Source organism: Thamnophis sirtalis, unplaced genomic scaffold (genome assembly GCF_051295495.1).
Source record: "Thamnophis sirtalis isolate CommonGarterSnake01/CBP01778 unplaced genomic scaffold, rThaSir2_p1.2 scaffold_3, whole genome shotgun sequence".
NCBI classification, from domain to species: Eukaryota; Metazoa; Chordata; class Lepidosauria; order Squamata; family Natricidae; genus Thamnophis; species Thamnophis sirtalis.
Genome location: NW_028261383.1, coordinates 126,798,918 through 126,817,588, shown reverse-complemented (window position 1 = coordinate 126,817,588; position 18,671 = coordinate 126,798,918). Strand labels below are relative to the sequence as shown.

The following is an 18,671-nucleotide window of genomic DNA, read 5'->3' as shown; positions in this document are numbered from 1 at the left end:
CCCACCCTCTCTACCCCTCTTTCTTCTATCCCGCTACTCCTCCCTTTGGTGTATTTCTACTATATGTCAATATATTCAGCTTGTCCTATTTTTACAGTAAAATTAAAGAGCAACAGTATACATGTGCAATCGCATTACATTGAAATCTAACACATACTATATATCCCCCTCCCCCCTAACACCCCCCTCCCTTCCCCCCCCTGACTTCCCAGAGCCCGTACACGGTATAGATTTTTAACAAACACAGTCTAAAATATATTAAGACAAAAGAAATAAAAAAAAGAAGTTAATAACATCTCTACATTGAACTCAGCTTCTTCCTGTTGCACTAACTTTGAACAGTTTAGATTATTCCTGATTTTAAGCATAGGCAATCTGGAATTTCTTAGTCCCGTATTTGTTTTGTGTATAGTCAATCCATTTTTTCCAGTCTCATTTATATCTCTCATTTGAATGATCTTTAAGATATGCCAATATTTTAGCCATCTCAGCTAGGTTTGTAACTTTCAATGTCCATTCTTGAGTTGTAGGCAAGTCTTCCTTCTTCCAGTATTGCGCCACCAACAGTCTTGCTGCCGTTATTAGGTGCAGAACCAAGTTAGTCTCTACCACTGTAAAGTCAGTACATATACCTAGTAAAAATAACTGAGGAGTAAACTTTATCCTTCTTTTAAAGATATTTTGCATAATCCACCACATTTTTATCCAAAATGCCTTAACTTTTTGACAAGTCCACCATATATGAAAATATGTAGCATCGAGAGAACCACACCTCCAACATTTAGGCTGTACATTCGGATACATAGAAGCCAGCTTTTTGGGATCTAAATGCCATCTATAGAACATCTTGTAAAAATTTTCTCTCAAATTTTGAGCTTGTGTAAATTTCACATTTCTTACCCATCTTCTTTCCCATGTGTCCAACATTATTGGTTCTTCAATATTTTGAGCCCACTTTATCATACAATCTTTAACTAATTCTGTTTCCGAATCCATCTGTATTAGTACATTATATATCCTCTTTATGTGCATTAAGCTTTGATCTCTTATTTGTTTAAACAAATTATCCTCAACTTGGATAAAACCACTTTTTTGGTCTATTTTCCACCTGGCCTGTAATTGCCCATACTGGAACCATGTTTGAACTACCTTCTCCTCTTTCAATACCGCTAAAGATTTTAATTGCAGTACCCCCCTTTCCAAAGTGAGAAGCTGTCTGTGGGTGGTTCTATCCTGTTTTTGTGTTATATTCATATTTTCAATTGCATGTCTGGGAATTGCCCACATGGGTATCTTGTCATTTAGTTTATATTGGTATTTTTTCCAGACCCGCAGTAAAGCATTTCTTAAAATATGTCTTTTAAAATTCTTATCCAGGTTTTTGTTGAATAACAAGTAAGCATGCCAACCATATACCAGATCGTGTCCCTCGATATTCAGTATTCTATCGTTGGTTAAATGAGTCCAATCACTAATTGCAGATAGGGCCACTGCATCATAATATAATTTTAGGTTAGGTAATTTCAAGCCTCCTCTCTCGCGTACATCTTGCATTATTTTCATCTTTACCCTCGGCTTCTTTCCTGCCCATACAAATTTGTTGATACCCTTCTGCCATTCTAAAAGATTCGCATCTTTTTTAAGTATAGGTAACATTTGAAAGAGAAATAAAAATTTTGGTAAGATGTTCATTTTCACTGCCGCTATCCCACCCAGCAAAGATAAGTGCAATTTCTCCCATTTTTTCATCTCTATCTGTATACTATGCCAAAGTGGTTCATAATTGTGCTTATATAATTTCCCGTTTGAGGTTAAAATATTAACCCCAAGATATTTGACTTTTTTGACTACCTCACATCCTAGCATCCCTCCTAGTTCTTCCTTTTGTTTAGTATTCATATTTATAGCTAATATTTTTGTTTTTCCTAAATTTATTTTAAAACCAGACACTTGACCATATTGATTAACCGTATTCATTAAAACCATACTAGATTCCTGCGGTTGTTCCAATATTATGACCAAATCATCCGCAAAAGACTCTGTAGTCTTGCTGCCTAATCTTGATCCCTTTTAGACCATCCAAGCCCCGTATTTTATTCAACAATACTTCCAAAGTTATAATGAACAATAGTGGGGACAAAGGACAGCCCTGTCTTGTACCTTTTCCAATTTGAAAAGGGTCTGTTAAACCTCCGTTGACTATGATTTGAGCTGTTTGCTGTTGGTATATTGCTTTAATTGACTGTAAAAAGCTGTCTCCTATCTGCATTTTTTGCAATATCTTCAAAAGAAATTGCCAGTTAACTCGATCAAAGGCCTTCTCAGCATCCAGAAATATGAACGCAGCAGGAATTTGGTTGTTCTTTCCCAAATATTCTAATGCATTAATAATTAGTCTAACATTACTCTTCATCTGTCTCCCCTGTATAAAACCTGTTTGGTCGGTGTGTATCAATTGTTGAATAACCAACATTAACCTATTTGCCAGTATTTTAGTAAAAATTTTATAATCTACATTAAATAATGAGATAGGTCTATAATTTTTTGGTTGGGTAATATCTTGATCTTCTTTGGGTATCAAAGATATAAACGCTGTCTTCCAAGATGGAGGCACTTTACCTTCCGTTTGAATCTTATTAAATAATTCTCTAAGCGGTTCTACCATTTCTAACTGTAAATTTTTATAGAAAACCGCTGTCAAGCCATCTGTACCTGGCGCTTTCCCTAACTTTAGTTGCTTAATTACCTGCAAAATTTCCCCCGAGGTTATTGGTTGGTTCAACTTTTGCCTGTGCTCTTCTCTGACTAAGGGTATTTTCTCTTTATCTAAGTATTTGTCTATATCTAAGCCCTTAATTTTATCCCCTTTATACAATTCTGTAAAAAATTCCCGAAATGCCTTTTGAATCTCCTCCTGTTGAAACACCTCCTTCCCTCTATAAATCAGTTTAGTTACATTTTGAGTTTTCCTTTTTTTCCTAATCTGATAAGCTAACCATCTACCCGGTTTATTTGCGTTACAAAAAGTGTTGTGTTTTGCATATAATAAACTAGTGGCTACCTGGTCAGAGATCAACATGTCAAATTGAGATTTTAATATGGTAATTGCTTCCTTAACCTTTGTATCGCCTGGATTCAATGTTAACTCCAACTCTTTCCCTTTAATTTCCTCTTCCAATTCTGTTCGTTTTAGCCCTTGTTTATGTCTATGTATTTTGTTTATATTCATCAATACTCCTCTCATATACGCTTTGCTTGCATCCCATACGAATTCCATAGGTGTACCCTTATTCATATTCAAAACAAAGTATTCAGATAACAATTTTTTACAATCATTAATGTACTTTTCATATCTGAATAAGTTTTCATTCAGCCTCCAAGACCTTCTTGCCTGCACTGCCCTTCCCAATTCCATCCAAACTGGGTTATGATCCGAAAGGATCCTAGCCGCAATCTTTGTCTTCTTCACCCTAGAAAGTAAATCATTAGTGATTAGTATAAAATCAATCCTTGAAAGGGAAACAGGTTATTGATAATCTATAAAACTATTGATTCTGACAATACTGTCGATGCATCACTACTGTCAGTTTTTGAAAATATGGCCATGAGATAAGTTCCTGGACCAAATACTTAAAAGAAGTGAAATTTGAATCTCCCATCATTTTTTTCAACACCTTGGTTAACCATGAGAGACATGATTGCACCTGGGACATATTTCCAAATGAAAATGAAATGCATGCTCATGCCCACATTCCCTTTCTTCTATCCCAGGTGACAAAACATGAATATTTAGTAGGACAAACAACAAGTTAGGGGTGATTTTCATTGAGTCAAGCAGAGTGAAAAGAAAGTCTCTTTTAGACTTCAGTCCCAATTGATTTGTCCACCTTTTTGTCAATTAAAAACAACAACATAATGGATGATTAGTCATTTTAATTATGACAACCTCTTTAAAGTTAGTAGTGAAATGTGCAAGAAATATTGGGCTGCTTTTGCACCTACATAAATGTATATTCTGAATTTTTATTTTGCTATTTATCACTTTTTCTGACAATGTATTCTATATGGCATATTTTAGTATTAATGATATAAGTTTAATAAACCACTTTAGAATGAATTTGAGTCTTACTAAAAATGCCAAAATTTGTTTCTTCCTAGGAGAAATTTGCAAAAAAATATTAATAATGGATACTAGGTATAATCTGAGGTAGAGTAGTTTGTGTAGCACTATCAGCTGTAGCCAATGTGATGAAGCCTATTAGTATTATGCCGCTACCTTAATAAAAAAATAAGTAAATTGTTTACTAAGCAAATGTATTCTTTTTTTAAGTGACTAATAATTTTTTAAAGTGACTAATAATAAAACTGTATATCAGTGAACTCTTTATACTTCTACGAGGAAGCTGCTTTTCCTAATCTACATTGTTTTTCTCAATTGTTTTTTTTCCAGGCAGTATTTACTCTTCTTTTGGGCCCTTTCACCTTTTTTAATGTGCAGAAAACTAAATATCTTCAGATCATGACATCGCTAATGAGGTGGTTAGGTAAGTGTACAAATCACAGGTGTGTGTGTGTGTGTGTGAGAGAGAGAGAGAGAGAGAGACAGACAGACAGACAGACAGAGACAGAGACCTCTCCGGATTGTGTACAATATTAATTGAATAGACTTTCACTTGACCAATAGGATTTCCCTTTATTCATCCATATGTGTCCCACATCTGTTTTCGAATATCCCCAACTCTGGATTGGATTTGGCCAGCTGTGGGAAGATAGTGGGAGGAAGAATACCATTCTGTGTTGTTGGTACAAAAATGTATGTGATTGCTTCACTTATGTTGCAGTTGTGATGATAGCTTAATGGGTACACCATAGAAATTCTCCTTTGACCAGGGCAGAATTCTTAAAAACCAAAACGATTCATGATATGAAATTAAGTAGTTTTGTTTCTGTAATTGAATGAATGAGTAGCAATCACTACCAGGACTGCAAAAAACTCAAAAGAGATATTTTGCAAGGCATACAATCACGTGTTTTGCAAAACCTTTCATTATTACTGAAATACTAAAGCAGTAATATTTTACAAGGCTTGTGTGGCTGCTTCAAAAGTATTCCCAACTATCTGCCTGTATATGTATGCATGCACAGTGGACTTTTCCACTGAGACCAGCTATTAAGCAAAAGTGTAGTGGAAAAAACACTAATTCAGTCAGTCAGTCATGCCCTCCTTCCTTCCCTTGGGACATAATCATATTTTAGATAGTTACATCCTCCCCCCAAAAAGAGAGATTTTAATGGGCATTATTAAACCCAGAATCAAAGAGATCAAGATGCTAATAATATCCCAATTATCTATGGTTAACTCATTAATTGAATATATTACCATCATAATAAAAGAGACTGTGCTACTGTTCATCAATTTTTTGGTTTATTTTTTGTATGCTTCTTAAAATCAGTCATAAAATACCCCCAATCTAGTCTCAATGTTTCATCCTGAACACATATGGAACACTATAGAAAGATCACCAGCTGTTTGCAATTAAACCAAATTTTAACCTACCAAATTTGATACAATTGAAAAAATATCTTAGGTAATTGCTTTTGTACTACAAAATTGATATTTCTTGGGCATGACTGATCATAAAGAATTTGTTCTTTGCCAGACTTAACTTGTATTAACTTGCAAAGAACATGCTAACAACATATCTTTGATTTCCATAAATCTTTGATTTCTCTATATATTGATTTTTCTAGATCAGGATTTTGAATCCTTTTTTCAGGCTGCAGAACTTGCTAGTTTAAAATAAAAAAATTCCCAGGCTGATTCCCATCCAGGGATGCTACACCGTGTGTTCCTGTAACCGGAAATTTTTAGGTTCTCAAGGAAATGACTCTTTCATCTCTTTTACTGGAGATGCTTGGAATAGAAAAGAAGGATGTCCATCCTCAGAGCTACTGAGATCAGAATAGGCAAGGTATGGCTAAACTCAGCCCGGGACCATAATACCATAGAAGAAATGCCAGTCTCAAATATGCTTCAAATTGTTCTCACTGTATTTCAGTGTTACAATCAAATTGAACAATGAACAAAACTTCCTAATGAACTCCGGTACCTTGTATTGCGGGGGGGGGGGGAGTAAGGGGGGAAGAGAAAGATATCTGAGGAGTAGCAAATACATGCAGAAAGAATATGAAAGGAACATAAATTGGACTTTTTGATCTTAAGGGTTAATTTCCTTCCCAAATTCCTGTCATTTCCCAGTACTTCCCTACAAGCCAAACCTGGGGTGGTCATTTCTTTTTAATATAACCAAACACTCTTATGAATCAATTAGCTTACTCCATGCTTTATGGAGTTGCCTGCTCCCACAGTCTCTGCCATCTCTTAGCTGCCTCCATGGCATCTCTTCTATTCAGTCATTCTGCCCTTGGTTGCCCTCCTCCTGGATCAGACAATGACTCCATTTGTCACTCAGTACTGCTGTTTTAACTGCAATTAGTCCATAATGTGGGAGTGATTTATTAGAATTGCTGTGATATATTTTAACAAAATATACATAGATGCATTGTATTGTGGATGCAAGAATTAATTAAAATTCAGTATTTTATGCAAGAAAACAGGATTTAATAATCAGCATTTTAAGGACTGCTGAAATGATATAAGATGATATGGTATAAAGTTCTCTATTACATCAGAAAAAATACAGGGACAGTGGTTTAATACATATAGTGTAAGGTTATCTGTTCTGTCCCCCCTTCTCCGCTCGTTAAACAGATGACAGGCAAACAACTTAAAAGGAACTCTCTTTATCAGTTCTCGGCTCAGACTGGCTGCGAGCCAAAATAAACCTAATTACAGTCTCTGCCTGAAGATAACGTAATGAAAAACAAATCTTTCTTACGGTAACACAAGTGGAACAAAACGAAAGCAAAGCACTTCTTCCAAAGTCTCTACGAATCAGAGTTACAGAAAAACAAAGCACTTATCCAAGTGTATCTTACATAAACCACAACTGATGATCAATCAATGTTGAACGAACCAAGGAACGTTGACTCCTGCAACTAGGGCGTGGCAGCATCCGTCCTTTTATCCCCAGAATATGCCCCTAACGAGCCCCAGCTGCATAGTTAATCTTGCATCCCGAAAAGACTCACAGAAGACTGCTGCTGAGTCACAACACTTATCCTTATGCAAAATCAGCCCTAAAGATATATTAACTAAAATAGTTGATTGTACTTGATTCAGTTAGTTAATAAAGCTTCCCCATACTTCTCTCCTTTGTGTCAATTATATTTCAGACTCCAAAAAGTCTTTTATGTTACAAAATTAAATTGGTCTATTTCTGACTTTTTGTATACCACATGAAAGTAAGCAGGTAAATTAGAGTTTTATTACTTTTTTCTAAACACAAGAAGAATTAAAATGTACTCTTAGATAATTGAATGTAGAAGCCTAATGAAGAAATAAATCTGAGTCATAAGGGGAAAAATTCATTTCATCATTAAGGGGGAAAGCTGGCTTCATACGTACACATTGAAAACACAAAGTGATTTGCTTAATTTTGCCATAGTGTGTTGTGTGAACTCATTTAAGGAATCACAGTTTATGTTTTAACATTTCATATGATACTAACCATTATGGTGTTTTCAATAAATCATGGTTTAACATAATGATTGAACTCCATCATTACTCTTGATTTAACAATAAACTCAGTTCAGAAAACAATTTCAAAGTCAAAAGCTTAAGACATACATATACATTATTCTTATGTTTCTAAAAGACTCCAGACTTTGACATGTATACCAAGTTGCTTTCTCCAGCAAACTGACCATTTTAGAAATAGATTTGAGATTTGCAGCTGTTTCAGAACCAAGTGACCAATATATAGACATTCATATCAGATTAAATGACAGGCATGAGGATACAACATATTTAATTTGGATGACATTAAAATGAAATAGAGTTTGGTAAACCTATTGTTATTAGTAATCACATCTGGTTTTGGTGTAATTGAGAGTCACAATAGGTGCCTCTGAAAAGCATGGTGACAGCTAAAAATCATTTTACATCACTGCTGTTGTTGTATAGACTTTGAATTCTTAGCTATGTCCTTCATGTATCTTAAAATTAAAATGTATCTAGCAGATCCATCTCTGAATTAGTTTTGCTATTATGCAAATTGTAACTGGGGAGAACTGTTCTCAATATTTAGAGCCATGGCTAATATAATGATATATAAAATCTGTTACTAAGTTAATGACATTAATCTGTCTTTATCATTACATTTTACCCAGGTGAAGTGAAAAAAAGTTGAGTGCTCATGAAAAGCTTGTATGATTTATTCCTCCTTAGATTTTAATTTACATAGAAGCCTGAACCATCATATACTGTATGTTTAGGTTTTTAACTGGTGTCTTTAGCTCATAAAGTTTTTATATGTGCCCACATAAAACCATTTTTCTTGATCCTTTCAGAGAGGACAAGAGTGGCTCTCATAAATAATATGATGAGAGAAGAACCTATTTTCATAGATACAGAATTGAAATATTCTCCATTTTATAGTATAAATATGATTGGTAGAGTAAAATAGGGCCATCTTGCTTCTTAGTCTTTCCTTTACCCAAGGGCTTTTCAACCCTCAAAAAGAAAATAGGGGCTTTGGGGCAATGGGATGTTGTTTTGTCAATGGTGTTCATTTTACCATAGAGATGTTAAGCCTAAAATAATTCTGTTTTTTTCCAGAGTCAGCTTCAAGTTCATCAGGGGAGGTTTTGTCTCTGGTACTTGTTAGTACAGGTAGACCTCAACTTACAACAGTTTGTTTAGGGACCATTCAAAGTTACAACGGCACTGCAAAAATTGACAGGATCATTTTTCACACAACCTTTACAGCATTCCCATGATCACATGATCAAAATCGGGACACTTGGCAACTGACTCATAGTTATGATGGATGATATGGTGAGATCTGACATTCCCTTTTGTGATGTTCTGACAAGCAGAGTCAATGGGGAAACCAGATTCACTGAACAGTGTGACTAACTTAACAACTGCAGTGATTCACTTAACAAATGTGGCAAGAAATGTCATATAATGGGGCAAAACTTACATAATTGTCTCAGCTTAGCACCTGGGATATTGGAAATTTTGCATTTGGAAGTGGTTGTAAATCGAGGGCTACCTATAGGATTTTTCTGAAGACTGGAAAAAAATCTCTCTGTACAGGACAGGAAATGTAGTAGGATTTTTTTCCTGATAGATATAAAACTTTTGCAGCTTAAAAAATGAAAAAGCCCAGCCTGCTTTTAAAATCAACCTCTGCTTTTTCCTGGAAGTAACCTAATGGGCATTCCAGAAAGGCCTTTAAGGGTTTTTTCAAAAGCCACAGGGAACCTATCAGCTGGTACTTTACACCTCTGTAATTTTTATGTACAGTGGAGAAGATAACATTCTACTGGATTCTGCTTATGTGGGATATTTTTGACAAGCAAAGTATCTAGAATCCAGTTCCAGATGAAAGAAAGATGAAAATTCTTCTACATCCATTAGTGGTAAAGTTGCATATCACCCATGAGTGTGCCTATAAAATGCAAACAGAAATATTTGATTCCAATTTTAATTTCGTTAAAGATACTTTTTTTCTCTCAGTATTGTAGACTTTGAAGATAAATTTTGTAAATAATTTCTAAAACCGCTCTTAATTCCAGTGTTACAATCTTTAACCTGATCAGTTAAGTATAGTACTACATAGCATAATCAGCCTAAATTTTTTTTAAAATTAGCAAATTTCAAATAGGCCTATTTTCATATTTTAAGATGTAGTTTGTAAAGTCCATCACTCTAAAATACTGAAGACCTTTGTTATAAGAGATAGCCTGTTGTGAGCCAAAGAGCCTGCCTTTCCTTAAAATATGTTTGAAAGAGAATTTTTCCAGAGAGATCATGATTTGGTCTCATCTGCCTTCTCTTTCCCTCAAGATTCTTCTTCCCACAAAAATCCTGCTAGTTTTTTCATGAAGAATGAAGCAAGAAGCACATATTTAAAGAGGGTGATTCATTATCATTATGGTCTAGAATATTGTCTCTCAGCTTTGAAGGGAATATGTGTCACGCCAGGAGCTAGTACTGATAGATAGCTCTGTCATAAATGTGTCAAAATGGTTAATAGTTGTTTGCTTAAACAAATGATTTTAAATTGGATCAAAAGAGCAATGTGGGTTAGGCTCCTCCCTTTCTATCATGATGATACAGTATGATTTTATGCTCTGTTCTAATCTAGATTGTTTGTGGCAATGACAACTAGAGTAAGATATTTCTGTTGATTAATATTAAGGCTCCCAAGCTGTATAAATTGTGGCATAAAATAAGATAGAATTGCTAAAAGGGTTGGAAATGGAAATCTTAATTTTCATCTACTCCTCTACATGTTTGTCACTTTGTTAAAATGTAGGATCACCTGGGGATCATCCTTTCAGTGTGTTTTAAGGAGAGTCCTTTTGACATTGGCTCTGTTCTATAAGCTTTTAGAGTTCTTTCTAGAATTGCCAAAGTACCGTGTCAAGTGCTTGAGGAAGAATACAACATCTGCTGGATTCTTAATTGGCATTTTTGAGAAGGCTAGACATGTTGCTCAATTCCTCTCTCCCAAAATGCTCTGTAATATCCCAGAAAGGACAAAAACAACCCCTGCAAATAAATGGGATGCTAGAGGCAGATGCTTTGCAAATGCCACCTCTCCATTTATTTTATTTTTAATTATAATAATCTTGAGGGGCCCTGTGAAAGTAAAGTGAGAAAGAAAACTAAGTGAACATTGAAAAAAGGCACATTTGGAGGAGCATCAAACCTGGGCAGCAGGACACTCTTAATCAGAATTTGTTTTTCCTTTCCTTGAAAATATGTGTCCTTTTTTTTTTTTACTTGATGAAACTTTGTAGAGCTATTTCTTATGCTGCTTGTTTCTTTTGTGTTCATTTTTCACCTTTATTCCTTTTATTTTCTCTGGATTTCTCAGTTTATTTCTTTCTGCATACATATATTTGTTTTATGTTGCCCTACATCCAACAATTAACGACTCCCACATAAAATTTGTTTCCAGTTATAACACTCTAGAAGTAGAATTATAGAAGTACAGTGTTGTACTACCCAAAATATCTAGCAGTCTATTTTCTTAAATCATGCGTATTCAGGACTGCATTTAATTACAGATGCAGCTTATGTTTTGACAAACTGAAAGTTCTATCAATTTCTAATAAACACATATGTAGGTAACAGTGGTGGGTTGCAAATATTTTTACTACCAGTTTGGGTGCACTCCCATGCACTCTCCCATGCGCACACAATGCTTCTGCACATGTGCAGAAGCGGGTGGGCGGTGCCTCCTGCCACCACTACAGTGGGGAAACCCATCACTGGTAGGTAAGTATTTTAACATTTTTTATTTGAAGAAGAATAGCTAGTAATACCCACTTCATAGTTAACTTTCATAAAATTGGATGTTTGTACTCTTTCTCATTACTTGAGGATCTTGAAGTTGGATGAATAGGGCATGTCCCATATGCCACCAAATCCTAGCTTTAATACTTGTTATCAAGAGTTATTACCCTCTTTGTTTTGATTTATTGTTGGACATAATTGGGGTTTGGAACATTGTCTTCATCTTGCTGCCTTTCAGGACAGAAAGATAAATTTAGCATATGAATATTCAGCTTTGCAGTACCTGTATCACAAGCAAGAAGATGTTCCCATTATCCCCTTCACTCGGAAAGAAATTAGTAAGATAATTGCTAAATATCTTAAATTGCATTAGACTTTTGTTAATTGTAGATCAGAAAAAAATAAACATTTCCAGCAAAACCTTTGATTTACAGCTTATAAAATATAAGGTAAACCAGATCACTCCTAGAGGGGGAAAAATTAACATTTTAGTGATGTTTTTGCACATTTTAAAAATAACTAGCACTAATAATGTTACTTGGGATAATAAAAATTCTGCAAGAAAATAATCAAATTCAGAGAGGACCAATCATAACTTGGTTTGAAAAGTTTGAGACTCATAGTTGCATAGTTTACATTTTGTTCATATATCCTATACAAAAATGGAGTCAGATGTTATAAATAACTCTCATATAAAATAATTGTGTATGTCTATTTGTGGGTGAGTTTTCTGTTGTATAGCTGTTGATGAATTCATTTTTTTTTAAAAAATCTGAACTTACGGTAATGTCATAAATCAGTTACCAGATACAAACCATTTAACTGCACAGATGCGAAGTTAGGCATGCATTCATATGAACATATCATATGCATGCATTTATATGAGTAGAATAGTAGAATAAGAAGATCAGAATAGACATATTCTCTGAGTAGAGCAAGCATATTCTTATGGCAGTAGAAAATACATAGTCTCTGTCATTCTAGAGGACAAATGCAGAATAATGGGTCTAATTATATGAAGGCAGATTCCAGGTATTGTAAATGGTATGAACATTTTTTCTAACAGAAAAAGCATTTAGATAGTGGAACCAATTTAGAAAATTGGTGGGTTACCCTGTCACTGGATTTGTTCAGTAGAGGCTGGACAGGGGACAGCTACAGTCACAGATATCTTTATATAGCTTTCCATATATAGCAAAGATTGGGACTTGATGGCGTAAATTGCCATTGACTCTGTAAAGTATCAATTCACTGTTGCCTGTGGCCTCTAAGCTTGGCCCTGCCTTTCCAGCACAGAAATAATGCATTCTCTCTCTCTTTTTTTTAAAAAAAATCAAATGTTACAAAGTGAACATCAGAATTATTCCCAAACTGGCGGGTTCAAGCTACACCTGAGTGATTGGTGACTTGCCTCCTGGAATGTGAATTTGAGGATGTTATATATAAAGATGCTAGGTGACTTTAAACCAAAGGGTTTGGAAAGATTGTGTTTGCTGGGGTACACCACTGATACTCACATGCTACTATTATGGGAAATAATGAACAGTCTCTACCTGATAAAGAGAGCTTTGGGAGGATATAGGTCAGATCTTCATCCTTGAATGAACAGAAAGAGTAGAGATATATCGTTTCACTCTCCAGCAGGAGGAGAGGTACAGAGGTCTTATGGTTAAATATAATTAAGCTCCAGCAGTGTTTATGGGACTATGTACCATAAATCAAACTCTTTTCTCCAAATAGAGAGTTAGGTATTTTCTGAAAAGACCTACTTGTCTTACTTGATCTTTCTTTGAAGCTACCATTTGGTATTGCGCCTGCTGTACTATTCCTGTCAGGATGTGTGAGCTTGCAATTCTTGCTGCCTTACTGATAATATTTTATGTCTTTTTGAGAGTTCTAGATAATTTGAAGAGCTTTGTACCTTTCCTGCGGTGATTTAGAGCTTTTGTACATAATTGTTTTTAGAAGCAATAAGAGACTTGTAACTGTTACAGGTTGAGCTTTAAGGTTGCTTTCTTCAACAAGGGGCGGGGGATCTCCAAAACAGAAAAAAGCTACTTTCTCCATGTAGAATATGTTAACATAATATATTCAAAAAAACTTTATGGTCCCATGGAAAGACAGTTGGATTTGGAAAATGAAAACGAGGACTCAATCTTCTTTCTGTATTGAAATATTGTAGCAGTTTATAAGAACCAATAGAGGAGAGTATTTGTAGCTCAGGGTTGACATTGTTTGTGCAAGCAAGTTCAGAGAGCACCAAGGACCCCCTCTGTTTGTAAGAAAAAAAATGGGAGCTGAGGAATTCTAATTTAGTTTTTATTATTTTATATTTTACTGAGCCATTGGGAAAGATACCTTTTCCAGTGCAAACCGAAATTGGAGGAAGGCATTATTTATTTCATATGACCATTGTCTGTGATGTAATATGGAATCCTTGTGGAAGTAACAGCAAAAAAAGAAATAAAAACTACCCTAAATACAATTTGTGCCTTGTCCAGAATTAAAACAAGGGAAGATGTAATCAGTAGATATTAATCCAGGTTAAGAAAAGAAAAGGAATCCTGGCTCTCCAGAGGCAACAGACCACCAATGGACCCCAATACTCCTGGAAAAAACCAGCTTTTTAGACTTCCAGAATGTGAGGAGTGTAGGAGCCTGCTGGATCTGAGGGGGAAGGATATTCCACAGGACAGGGGCTGCTGTGATACACAACCTAAGTCCCATGAAGTGGAAGCATTTAAAGGAAAGGACATGAAGTGGGCCCACCCTATCAGATCTGGTTGGACAGGCAGATTTTTCCATTCATAAATTCAGAAAGGGTTATACCAATATTGCAGAATAATTTTCAAATTAAGGACACAATTCTGTGGTTCCTGATGAGGTACCAGCATCCAGAAGCTGGTATTTGGACATTTGCCCCTTGCAGGCACAGGGATCTTTTTGTTCCATGTTACTCTGCTTTTGGGCTGTAGTAGAAGTAAAATAAAATGGAATATTGTGAATATAGTCTGCCTGCCAGAATGCAGACTTAAAGATTCACCGTCTACAACTGTGAAATAGCCCTTTGTCAAATTCAGTGCCAGATACCCAACTGCTTTCTCTGTTGGATAAAGACATGTTTAGGTTTTTTTATAACAAAGTTGTTGGATAAGGAACAGAGTTTTTATGCCCCCAGGAGCCTCTCCAAGAAGCTGCAGAAGTTGAAGCAGTAATTGAAGTGGCAGAATATTTACTTTAGGAAGCTTCTGTTTTTGTTTTTGAAACAGGTAAATAAGTATAGCTAGGAATTTCTGCCAGCTAGGTTTTTTTTTAATGTCTGCGTTCTGTGCTGTTGAGTCTTATTAATTTTTCTGCACAAGTTATATAGAATTCAATCTTTAATTTCAGCCTTCATATTTTCAGCTATTTACTGGGTTCTCTGCTGTTTTGGCCTGTAATACATTTCATCTGAAGATCAAAAACATACAAAACAGCAGCAGCCCTATTTACATTTCACAGTTTGATTGTTTAAAAAAAAATGGAGTCTTCGGGTTAAAAGTGGTTTTAAACATTATTATCAGTTATTGGAAACATGTCATTATAAATCCTAAGAAAATTAGCTTTAGGTTTTGTTTATGGTTAAGATTTTTATAGAGATCGATTTGTCCTGGGTTATGTGGAATGCCTTTGTGATCTTGAAACAATGAACCACTTTGAAATGTGGAGTAAATACCTCGCCTCCGACATACAGATGATTGAGAGCAAACTTTGAAAATACTGTAGTCTTATTTGATCTCCTTAGATTTGCTACATTAACTAAACCAGGTGACCAACAGAAGGTAGACCAGTTTGGGGAGGCAGTAATCAGAAATTGATTTTTGTGAAAGCTCACACATTATTGAAATCAAATCCAGAGCCTAACGTCTATGTTCAATAACTCACTGCTCCTTAATTCTATTTGTGATGTTTTGAGCTGAGCCACCTTGTCCCTACAATTGGTCGGTCTTGAAATTCTCATGAAGAAAAGGAGTAAATTTTGTAAGACAGAAGTCTGCTCACATTGGGCAAACATGATGAAAATCAGTACTGAAAGAATCCAGGTGGGAGCTGAGGCGGCGCTAGTTCCTTAGAATGAAACATTTTATTACGAAACAATAAACTGCAGTGGTACATCTTCTAAGGTGCATGCATTTTTATGCAAAAAAGAAAGAGGAAAATAATAGAAAATAAAACGCACAATGAATGATAACTTACCCAAGTTTCTTGCGATTAGATTGCAGTTAGCCACAGGCAGTAAATTTAACTGTTCTTGATTCAGAACAATGCCGGTGATTTCTTTATTCCATTTACAAGAATTCCTGCCCTGTCGGTTTTTAAAAAATTTAACAAATGCTGCCCTGAACCACAGGGCATGTACTCTTGCGCTGCCTGAGGCAATTTTTCAAATGACCTTTCATCTTGAAGTGGTATATGCTTATGCTGAGAAGTTTTTTTCCCATGCAACTTTATTAGCAGAAACAAGGCAAGACCCCTCAAATGAAGGGACCATGTACATTCTTCTACAATTCAAATGTGAAGTAGGTGCTCCTGAGGAAAAAATAGGGGTATTTAGAAGAGCCTAAACAGAGCCTTATATAATCCCTTTTCAACCTTCAGTACAATCAGGTGGGTTGTTTATGTACTGATAACTCCTCATGACTCATAACTCCTAAAAAAGATGTGGAGACTCTAGAATGAGTGCAGAGAAGAGCAAACAAAGATTATTAGGGGACTGGAAGCTAAAACATATGAAGAATGGTAGCAGGAACAGGGTATGTCCAGTTTAATGAAAAGAAGAACTAGGGGAGACATGATAGCTGCCACAAAGAAGGGGGGTATCAACTTGTTCTCCAGAGCACCTGAGGGCAGGACGAAGCAATGGATGGAAACTAACCAAGGAGAGAAGCAACCTAGAACTAAGGAGAAATTTCCTGACAGTTGGAACAATTCATTAGTGGAACAACTTGGCTCCAAAAGTTGTGAATGTTCCAACACTGGACGTTTTTAAGAAGATGTTGTATGCTGTCTTAAGTGGTGTAGTGTTTCCTGCCTGAGCAAGGAGTTGGACTAGAAGACCTCCAAGGTCCCTTCCAACTCTGTTATTCTATTTTATTCATGGAACAGCTTTATCCAGATGAGTGTTTTTTCCTTGTCCCTTCAGCTACAGACTAGGAAAGATCCAGCTAAGATAGAGGGAAAAAGTCACAAAAGTTAGGATCCTGTCTATTTCTCTGACCTAACTCTGTTCCTTCTCTCTTCTTCCCTTCCCCCTCCCCCTTTTTGTTTCAGCATTCATCATCATGATCATTGTGGCCCTCCTCCGCATCGCCAAGGGTCAAGAGGAAGGTCACCCCCCTCTGGCTCAGCTCTCAGGTGTACGGAATCTCTTTGGAGTCTGTGTTTATTCCTTCATGTGTCAGCACTCCCTGCCATCCCTCATCACTCCCATCTCTAAGAAGAAGCATGTTAACAAGCTAGTCCTGCTGGATTATGTCTTGATCCTGGGTTTCTATAGTCTTCTGTCTTTCACTGCTATCTATTGTTTCCGCAATGGGACTCTAATGGACATGTATACACTCAACTTCACAAACTGTGACATTGTCAGCATTGCGTTTATCCGCTACTTCCTGGGACTCTTCCCTGTCTTCACCATCAGTACAAACTTTCCTATAATTGCTGTGACTCTAAGAAATAATTGGAAAACTCTCTTCCACCGGGAAGGGGGAACCTACCCATGGGTAGTGGACAGAATTTTTTTCCCAGCCATCACACTAATTCCTCCAATTATTGTGGCTTTCTGTACTCATGATCTGGAATCCTTGGTGGGAATCACTGGTGCCTATGCTGGAAATGGGATCCAGTACATCATCCCTGCTTTTTTAGCATACTATAGTCGGAAAGAAACACAAACGACCTTTAGAAACCGTGCACTCAATAAACATTTGTCCCCTTTCCGGCACACCTTCTGGATTGGGTTTGTGCTGCTCTGGGGACTTTTTTGTTTTTTGTTTGTGACTGCAAATATAATTTTGAGTGAAACAAAAAACTAATGGAGCAATATTGCTGGTTAAGATGATCTCTTAAGACTTCTGCTCCAGGTGTTGCACCTAATAAGGATATTTTTAAGCTAATTTAAGATTAAACTACTTTTAAACTACTAATACAATATTGAGCTTGATGCTCATTTGAGGCATCTTGCTATTTGTTGAGTTACCTTTCAGATTCTGATTTTCCATTTCATGCACAAAACAATTGGACTCTGTCCTACATCAGGCTGCTATGATCAGTTTTTAAGCAGGGTATTTTCCTCTCTGTCAGAAGATATCAGAGACTGTTGGATATGCGTCTAATCCCTCACGTGATGAAAAAGAACAGTTTTACTAAAAGTTTTAGTAGTCAAGCCAATAGCTAGTGACTCAAGCAAGATCTGACTTAATGAAATCTGCTTCCCTAATCATTCGTATTCCTTGTGAAGCGGCTTTTTATCCTGCCAACTCATTGAACATTAGGAGCAAAAGGATGGTACTTGGTTTAATAACTGTTAATATTGCATGATGTATGTGGCAACCTAAGCGCTCTGAAATGAGTAGAGGAGCCCCACCACTTCTCCTTCTCCCCTAGTCCTGCTTTGACCCTTTTGCCCATTTGTTTTTCAGCCTTTCCAATGCCTTTCCATGTTGCCTTGTTTCATATAATGCAGTCCTGAGACTGAAACTTGCCAAGCTTTAATCTTTGTTGTTCTTTTATCTCTGATATTTCCCTCCTCAATTGTTTATGTACAATATACATGGTAGGAAGTCCTACCATGAACTATACACTCGGTTGATACAAAGCCATCTCTTAATAAGTAATAAGGAATGTTTCCCAGTATAATGCCTTGTTTTCTCTTTATACTGCTAATGGAATCATGCTAGTGTCACAGCAGCAGGGCAGGCCCCGTGCTTTCTATATGGTGAAAATGTTGATTTCTTACTAAAGGACTACTTGGATAAAAGTGGAGAGCAGCTTATATTGTCTGGATACAATATATTATGACTAAATCTACCCTGTTTCTCTGAAAATAAGACCTCCCCGGATAATAAGCCCAATCGGGCTTTTGAACACATGCGCTAAAATAAGCTCTCCCCGAAAATAAGCCCTCCCTGAAAATATTGCAACACAGCAGCAGTCATGAGGTGACCACGCTCGCAGCTTCCTGCATCTCAAAAATAATAAG

At 36.2% G+C, this 18,671-nt stretch overlaps 1 protein-coding gene across 2 annotated transcripts in view; it reads left to right on the top strand.

The window, feature by feature from the left end:
* SLC38A12 (solute carrier family 38 member 12) overlaps positions 1 to 18,322 on the top strand; it is a 71,486-nt gene extending 53,164 nt beyond the window's left edge. For both annotated transcript variants that reach the window (XM_087709990.1, XM_087709991.1), the window contains exons 9-10: positions 4,451 to 4,544; positions 16,745 to 18,322. In XM_087709990.1, the coding sequence (XP_087566116.1) occupies positions 4,451 to 4,544; positions 16,745 to 17,505 (855 nt within the window). In that variant the 3' untranslated portion in view covers positions 17,506 to 18,322. The remainder of the gene's footprint in view (positions 1 to 4,450; positions 4,545 to 16,744) is intronic.
* The last annotated feature ends 349 nt before the right edge of the window (positions 18,323 to 18,671 follow it).